This window comes from Scardinius erythrophthalmus (assembly GCF_964197995.2).
Source record: "Scardinius erythrophthalmus genome assembly, chromosome: 1".
NCBI classification, from domain to species: domain Eukaryota; kingdom Metazoa; phylum Chordata; class Actinopteri; order Cypriniformes; family Leuciscidae; genus Scardinius; species Scardinius erythrophthalmus.
Genome location: NC_138221.1, coordinates 5,003,711 through 5,013,152, shown reverse-complemented (window position 1 = coordinate 5,013,152; position 9,442 = coordinate 5,003,711). Strand labels below are relative to the sequence as shown.

The following is a 9,442-nucleotide window of genomic DNA, read 5'->3' as shown; positions in this document are numbered from 1 at the left end:
CTGAGACGTTAGGAGGAGACAGATTGAAAGGGAGGTCATCCAATTTATAATTTGTGAGCTTGTAAGAATAAACTCAGCAGGATTAGATCACTAGCAGAGAAACCTTCCCTTCTTTAGATAAGAAAGCCTGTAAGCAGAAACTTTGAGAAGTGATATAAAAGCTGCTCTGCCCTCCCTTCCTTGTCACACTTGCTCCATAGTGTACTTTGGGTCACTTCTGTGTGGGCCTATTCTTGCAAGAATAAATACTCTTTAAAAGACAATTGGATTCAGATTGTCTCTTACGCATGATGATGATGATGTTCAAGACATTTTTGCCACAACAACTCTGAAAATGTAGAGCATACAAGCAAAGTTCATTTACTCCTGTGCTCCTCAGATTCAATTGCCCGCCCCCTCCTGAGAAAAAGAAAACAGTTCAATGGCAAATATGGGTGTGACTTCTGCCTTCACACTGGTGGTGGTCCATATGTCTGGGAAACGCCAGAACCACCTTTACAGACAGAAAGGGGATAATTTTCTGCATGCTATGCTGGCAACACCTGCTAATCCAGTAATGGGTGTGAAAGGCCCATCCCCTTTGATGGAACTTGAGAGGTTCAAGATGATCACTGGATTCATTCCTGAGTACCAACACAGTGTCTGCCTGGGTGTCACAAAACAGATTACATCTATGTGGCTAGACAGTAAGCACCATAATGAAGACTGGTACTTGGGCGGCAAGGTCAGTGATATAGACCAGGAATTGCTGGCCATTAACCCACCTGTGGAGGTCACAAGGGCACCAAGATGCATTTATGCATTGCCTGTTTAGAATGGCATTCTGAAAAAGAAGTCTTGTGGAATAATCTTTTTTATTCGTTTTTGCGATACACGCTCTTCTTCAGAATGCCATCAAAGTGAGACATGTGGATGTGGCAGAACAAGCTCTGTGAAAATTTGTGCTCAACTTTGAGAAACTGTATGGTGCTGCAAATGCTTATTTTAATGTGCATTTATTAATGCACTTGGCAGCAGGCATGCGTAACTGGGGACCACTGTGGGCAACATCCACATTTCCATTTGAATCATTTAATGGGACTTTGCTTAGGTTTTTCAGTGGAACAACACAAGTGCCAACACAAATAGTGAAAAGATTCCTTCGGTGGAGGGGTCTCTCAAAAAAAGAAGGGACTACAATGGCAAATGCTAATGATAGCATAAAGACATTATTTGACAAACTTCAAAGTACATATAGCATAAGAAAGAAATCAACGGAGTTTCAACAATGTCAGAGGTTTTGGCTGCCCAAAGAAACAGTTAATTTAGGTATATTTTATGACCATTTCATTTGTAGCAGTGTGGTTTATCATTCATATAATAACACAACTCTTAAAAAGAGAAATAATTCAGTTGTACAGTTAAATGATGGAACATTCTGCGAAGTTATGACCCTGGTGGCTTTTTACATCTGATGATGGGGCCTCATCCACATTAACCAACTTCTGTATTTTAGTAAAAGAGCTTGCCAAGAGTGGAGGAAAGGTGTGTAGAGATGCTCAGTTAAATATATTTTCCACATTTATAAATTAGGTGTCTCACACCCATAATGTATTTGCCGTGCATCCCCAATCACTTGAGCGTAAATGTGTAATGGTTAAGTCCAAGGACAAAATGTGTCATTCCACATCCAAACAATGTTGAAAGAGACTAAAATTCTTGGGTAGCTTCTACTTTAAAGACATCAACGCCAAACCGACCTCTATATCAGTCCAATACGCATGAACACGGTCAGCGACTATTGGTCTGTACACTCTTCAATTGGTCTTGTTTGCAGTAGCCCTGCTTTTTCTCCTTTAAACAATACCATGAAATGTTCTTTTTTGAACACTTGTTAACAATGTTAACAGTGTGAATGAATTTCAAATTTTTTTGCTTATAATTTAGCCAGTATTAACTTGTCTGTTGCAATATGGGTGTTGCAAGATGGTTTAAACCAATTGCTTTTCAGCATAACACATTTTTTGTGCATCTGTATTTTTGAAGTGTGCATTTAATGTTTTATTTAATGTCATTTTGTGTGTAAGATGTATCCTATTTGTCTGCAAAACTGATTAAACATTACAGAACAGCTGCAATAATTGCTATCTGTGTACTTTACACACATCACAAAATTTCATAAATGGTGGAAAAGTGCATTTTTATAGAAATACTATTGAACGCTTTCTAAAAGAATGTCCTGAAGTACTAGCATGAATAACTGCACTTCATAAGACTCAAATCTAACTTAACCCATTTACTCCTAAAACGCCTGCTAAAAACGCCTATAAAAACCTATGTTATTCTAGGATAAATACCCTTATCTCCTGAGGGTTTTCAGAAAAAATACTAAGAATTGTCAACGCCTACCAAAACCTTAATATCTAAGCCTCTGTAGCACTTAGAAACATGAAATAAAGTGCATTTTAAAGGTAAGAATCTCAGTTTTTATTAAAACATGGCAACATTGGCACTAACATAACACATTTTTCTAAAAATTCTCAAAATCATATGGGAAAAAATAAATACATTAATCATATAAAATATAACAAATGACATTTAAACATGCCAACACATTGAACAATGCATCTTGTTATGAGAGAGAGGTGGGGAAAGTCCTGAGGTGGAACTGGGAACAGTCTCAGTCTCTGAGCTCATGGCTCACATCTCCTCCTCACATAGACAGACAAATCATTTGTGGCGAACGACGTGGTACATGAAGCACTCGCGGTGAAGGGGAAGGTTACACTGCCTGCACCCCATCAGAGTTGATCCAGGACGCACATCGGTGCCGCAGTGCTTCAGAGAACACTCCCTGCAGGTCTTCCTCTTTTTGTTGATCTGGACCAGGTCATGCTCAGCAGAAGCTCCAGTTGGGCTGGTGGGGAGCACATTAGGAGCACTTCTTGCAGTGACGGGGACGATCAGCTCCTGGGTCAGATCCTCCAGCCAGTCCTTGTAGCCGCCCCTCCTGTACTTCCACTCCGCTCCTCCCGCAGACCTGGCAGCCACAAAGGCATTGTAGCACGCCACCGTAACAAAATAAAAGAAAAGCCTCCTCCACCACTTCGTAGACCGATGATGGATCTGATAGTAGCCCACCATCTGGTCCAGAAGATCGACTCCTTTAATATGTTGCTGATAGTCAGCAAGGCATGCTGGCACCCGGACCTCTGTCTGGCGTTGACCATTGGCCTTCCTCCTCACGAACCCATGAGCTGTTGGGTCATGATAGTTGGAGAGGACCATCACAGCCTTGGTGTCTTGCCAGATGCAGAAAGTCAAGTCATCCCGCTGCGCCACATTGAAATCATGCTTGTTCAACTCAGCCTTCTTTGTGAGCTGCTTAATCTTGGGGAGGTCCTTCCTGTTGGCACGAACCGTTCCACAAGCTTGCACCCCCCTGACCTTGAGGTCCTCCATCAACTTCACACTGGTGTAAAAGTTGTCCATGTATACGGACAGGTTGGACCCGTAATAAGGGGCCACCAGGTCTGACACTATCCGGTGAGCCAGGTCTTTCTCCGTCTTACCCTGAATGGCACCCGTGTACACCTGAAAATGTGTGACGTAGCCTGTTTTGCTCTCCGCCATGACCCACACCTTTATTCCCCACTTCACCGGCTTCATGGGGAGGTACTGCCGGAAGCCCAGGCGTCCCTTGTACTTTACCATGGACTCATCCACAGTCACAAAGCCATTGACCTCATAGAGCGCCTGGAATCTAACCAGGAGGAGGTCCATCCACTGCCGGATCTTCCAGAGCTTGTCCGTTTTGTCCACAGCAGGGTCCATGTTGTCTTGGAGATGGAGATATCTGAAAATGCATATGATAAGATTAATTTATAACATAACATTTATTGTCATCATTGTATTTATTTATATGTACTGTCGTATGTATATTTATAGTATTTATATGTATTGTTATTTATTTATTATGCTATTTATTCATTATGACATTATTGTATTAATATTTATTGTGCTATTTATTCAATGTGACATTATTGTATTAATATTTATTGTGCTATTTATTCAATATGACATTATTGTATTAATATTTATTATGCTATTTATTCATTATGCCAGTATTTATATATTAACGTTTTTGTTTTTATTATTATCATTATCAACCATCATCACCATAATTATATAATTTATTGTGCTACTTATTCATTATGCCATTATTGTATTTCTAGTTATGCTATTTATTCATTATGCTATTTATTCATTATGCCATTTTTGTATTACTAGTTATGCTATTTATTCATTATGTCAGTATTTATATATTAACAATATTTTATTTATTATTATCATTATAAACCATCATCACATTATTATATTATTATATTATTATGTTATTTATTATGCTAGTTATTCATAAAAAAAAAAAAAAAATCATTACCTCCAGATCATGTCGAAGCGGTCCCTTGCCATTGCCTTGGGGACGTTGGTCTGGTACAACCATTTAGTCTGCCTCCAGAAATCCCTGCGTGCTGGCAGCTTCATAATACCGAAGGCGAGACACAGCCCGACAAATGTCTTCATCTCCGTTTTGGAGACAGGTTTCCACTTCGAGTTGGTGGGGGTCTGACCGCGCGTCTGTTCGGCATACCGATTAGTTTCCATCACCAACATTTCCCAAAGCTCATCGGTAAAAATACGCAAAAAGACATCCAGGGGGCTAGCATCCACGGGGATCGGCTGTTTCACCCCCGGTTTGCGGGTGAACTGCTTCGCCTTGCGCGGCTGGTAACCCTCAGTTCTCCAGTCTACCTGGAATCCGTAAAAGCCGTCTTCCTCCTCTCCGTCTGTGTCCCACAAATCCCACTCCTGTGCTCTATCTAAAGGATCGTCGTTTTCATCATAATCCTCTACCACCTCCTCTCTCTCAAACTCTTCACTATCATCCAACTCAATGTCACTGCCCTCGCTGTCAAAATCATCTTCAGTCGCTGCCATTTTCCCGCTCGCGTTTAAAAAAAAACCCAAAACAAGTGCACGTGTATGTCTGATTGATTGACATGATTTTCAGCGAACCACAGTACAATTTGGGGGTCACGTGGTCTTTAAAAAACCAACAAGACCCACCACATGTGCATTTGAACCAATGACAGTGCGTTATATGCTGCGCGCGTCGTGAAAAGTATGACGAGTACAAAATGCTGCGCCACGCAGCAGCCGGCAGGAGGTTTAAAGTTGCGCAATGCAGTAACCGGCAGCAGATGTAATGTTGCGGCGCGCAGCATCCGGCACAAATGGGTTAAAATACACTCAAACTTAATATTACAGTGTTGGTATTAAAATGTGCACTTTTAAAATATTTATGCTTTCAGTATGAATATTAGTATTATTCAGTATTAAAGTTTATATTAATACTTTATATTAATATTAAATATATAGTATATTCAGTATTAAAATATGCTTTTTATGTTACAATGACAATTTTGAGCATACAATTTAAAATATATAAAAAATATGCTTACATTTTCTTTCAAATAAGTACACTTTAGAAAGTGCACATAACTTTCACTTAAAGTATATTTTAGTATAATATATTTCTATAAAGTGTAATATAGTATATATTATAGTATAGTATTATTTTAAAGTGTGTTAAAAGTGTTAGGATGAAAGCATAATGCCAGTATACTTTTTATATCCTGTCTGGGATCGATTGCTCCTGTCTGATCGATTGCTCCTGTCTGCCTCGCTGCCTGCTGTGAGTGTGTTTGTTTGATTCGGTGCGATAAGCTCCGTCTTAGCCATATATTTCTTTGTTTTGAACCATCATTTTACTACCATTTCTAGTTGTTTATACTACTACATTTTACCCAACATCTCAGATTAACCTGACATCGCTAGCTTTTGTTATTAGTACTACTAGCACAAAACGCTAGTAATTCGCTAGCCTGTTAACGCGCCACCCGTGCGCTCAGCTATTTTATTTATTTATTTTTCTCTCGCGCGTCCGCGCCTTTGAGTTCATAAAAAGCTCAGGTGAGTAAGAATCACTCAACAAACACGGTGAGTAATGTCTTGTCCTGTTATTGTCACTTGCACTTCATGTCACATGTTTAGTATAGGCTTCTCTGTCGACAATATAGGATTTATATGTGATAAATGTAAGGAGACAGTTAGGTTGACAGAGAAGATTTCAGAATTAGAAACACGCATCCAAACTTTAATTGAGGATAGTAAGAGTGCTAGTGCTTTAGATGTTTTGGATGCGCATAGAATAGTGCACACTTTACATGAGTCGGTTCTGGCTGAAGTAGAGCCCGTGCAGCCGGGCAAATGGGTGACAGTGAGGGATCGCTCTAGTCGCGGATCTAAAAACCACTCTTCCGTTCCGATTACCATAACAAATCGATTTGCCCCGCTCAGTGAAACACCCACTGAGAATGATTGTGCCCTAGTTATTGGCGATTCTATTACACGGAACATGAAAATAGAGACACCAACCACCATAGTCACATGTTTGCCGGGAGCCAGAGCGCCTGACATCAAAGCAAATTTAAAAGTGCTGGCTAATGCTAATCGTAAATTCTCTAAGATCATTATTCATGTCGGCACTAATGATGTTCGACTCCGCCAGTCGGAGATCACCAAAATTAATATTAAAGAGGTGTGTGAACTTGCAAGTACGATGTCAAGGACTGTAATTTGCTCTGGCCCCCTTCCTGTTCGCAGGAGTGATGAGATAGTTAGTAGATTGTGTTCGCTTAACGGTTGGCTGTCTAAGTGGTGTCCGCTTAATAATATAGAATTCATAGACAATTGGAAAAGTTTTTGGGGCAAACCTGACCTGTTGAAAAGAGATGGTATTCATCCCTCCTGGGATGGTGCTGCTCTTCTCTCTAGTAATATGGCTCATAGTCTTAGAGCTCAAACATGACAATCTGGGGCTCAGGTCAGGAAGCAGACAGACTGGCTAAACCGACTGTCTGCTAGCGGCCTCTCGTCACCAAGGTCAGATAAATCCCATCACATAGAGCCTCTTTCACCTAGATATCATCATATAGAGACTGTGTCTGTTCCCCGAATTTGGAAATCCAAAAAACGTTTAAACCCAACTAAGGTTAAAAATTTAATTGATGTTCAACAAATAAAAAACAGCTATAATACAGATGAGCAAATGCTAAAGCTTGGGTTGCTGAATATTCGATCGCTTACTTCAAAAGCACTCGTTGTTAACGATATGATTTCAGATAATAACCTAGATGTGCTGTGTTTGACAGAAACCTGGCTAAAACCAAACGATTACATTACTTTAAATGAATCAACCCCGCAAGATTACTGTTATAAACATGAGCCTCGTCTGAAACGCAAAGGGGGTGGTGTTGCTGTAATCTATAGTAATAGTTTCAAAACCACTAAGAAATCAAGTTTTAAATATAATTCTTTTGAAGCATTGGTGCTTAATGTAAAAATATATAGTGTAAACGATAAATCACGTTTGAGATTTGTGCTGGCTACTGTATACAGGCCACCAGGGCACCATACAGACTTTATCAAAGAATTTGCGGACTTTCTATCAGAATTAATATTGAATGCAGATAAAGTACTAATTGTTGGTGATTTTAATATACACATCGATAATGAAAAAGATGCATTGGGATTGGCATTTAAAGACATTGTAAATTCAATTGGAGTTAGACAACACGTGTCAGGACCTACTCATCGTCGTAATCATACTCTAGATCTAATATTATCACACGGAATAGATGTGGATGCCGTTGAAATTCTGCAGCAGAGCGATGACATCTCAGATCATTATCTAGTCTCGTGTAATTTGCATTTAGCCAAGGCTGCAAAGCCGACTCCGTGTTTCAAATATGTGAGACCTATCACTTCTGCTACTAAAGATTGCTTTATTAATAATCTTCCTAATCAGTTTCATCATCTCAGCATCTCAGATAGCTTAGAAGAACTAGATATTACAACAGAAACGTTTAACTCTCTCTTTTCCAGCACTTTAGACACAGTTGCTCCGTTGCGCTTAAAGAAGATTAAAGAAAATAGTCCAACGCCGTGGTACAACGAGCACACTCGGGCCCTTAAGAGAGCAGCCAGAAAAATGGAGCGCAACTGGAAGAAAACAAAACTAGAGGTATTTCGCATTTCATGGAAAGAGAGCTCAATTACTTACAGAGAGGCTTTAAAAGCTGCTAGATCTGCTTATTTTTCAACCCTATTAGAAGAAAATAAACATAATCCTAGGTATTTATTTGAAACGGTGGCTAAACTAACGAAAAATAAAGCTTCAAGCACCGAAGTTTCCAAGCAACACAGCAGTAATGACTTTATGAACTTCTTCACTTATAAGATTGATAATATCAGGGACAAAATTATAACTATGCAACCGTCTACTACAGTATCGCATCAGGCAGTGCATTGTAGTCTCCCTGAGGAAAAATTTGATTCATTCGTTGCTATAGGAGAGGAAGAATTTACTAAACTCATTAAATCATCTAAATCTACAACATGTATGTTAGACCCTATACCGACTAAACTACTGAAAGAAATACTTCCAGAGGTCATAGATCCTCTTCTTAATATCATTAATTCGTCTTTGTCTCTAGGATACGTACCAAAAAACTTTAAGCTGGCTTTGATTAAACCGCTTGTTAAAAAAACGCAACTTGATCCTTCAGAATTAGTCAATTACAGGCCGATCTCGAATCTACCTTTTCTGTCAAAGATATTAGAAAAGGCAGTATCCTCACAACTGTGTTCCTTTCTTGAAAGAAATGATATCTGCGAGGATTTCCAGTCCGGATTTAGACCGTACCATAGTACCGAAACAGCTCTCGTTAGAGTCACAAATGATTTGCTCTTATCATCCGATCGTGGTTGTATCTCTCTATTAGTGTTACTCGATCTTAGCGCTGCATTTGACACCATCGACCACAACGTTCTTTTAAATAGATTAGAACATTATGTTGGCATTACAGGAAATGCACTAGCATGGTTTAAATCATACTTATCTGACCGTTATCAGTTTGTAGCAGTAAATGATGAGATGTCTCATCGATCACAGGTTAAGTATGGCGTACCACAAGGCTCAGTATTAGGACCGCTGCTGTTCACTCTGTACATGCTACCCTTAGGAGATATCATTAGGAAACATGGAATTAGCTTTCACTGTTATGCTGACGATACTCAGCTCTATATTTCTTCAAAACCTAACGAAACTTATCAATTCACAAAATTAACGGAATGCATAGCGGATATAAAAAATTGGATGACTTGTAATTTCCTACTTCTAAATTCTGAAAAAACAGAGTTTCTAATTATTGGACAAAAAACTTCCTCACGTAATAATCTACAATACTGTCTAACACTTGATGGCTGCTCTGTTAAGTCTTCGTCGTCGGTTAGGAACCTGGGTGTGCTCTTTGATACCAATCTTTCATTTGAAAGTCAC

General features: G+C 39.4%; 1 protein-coding gene across 1 annotated transcript; it reads right to left on the bottom strand.

Moving 5' to 3' along the window:
* Nucleotides 1-2,446: 2,446 nt before the first annotated feature.
* Nucleotides 2,447-4,977, bottom strand: LOC308694882 (piggyBac transposable element-derived protein 4-like; the record flags this gene model as incomplete). The annotated part of the gene is made up of 2 exons (XM_081372692.1): nt 2,447-3,835; nt 4,421-4,977. The coding sequence occupies 2 exons, from the start codon at nt 4,975-4,977 to the stop codon at nt 2,710-2,712; spliced, it is 1,683 nt and encodes a 560-aa protein (XP_081228818.1). The 3' UTR covers nt 2,447-2,709.
* Between the last annotated feature and the right edge of the window lie 4,465 nt (nt 4,978-9,442).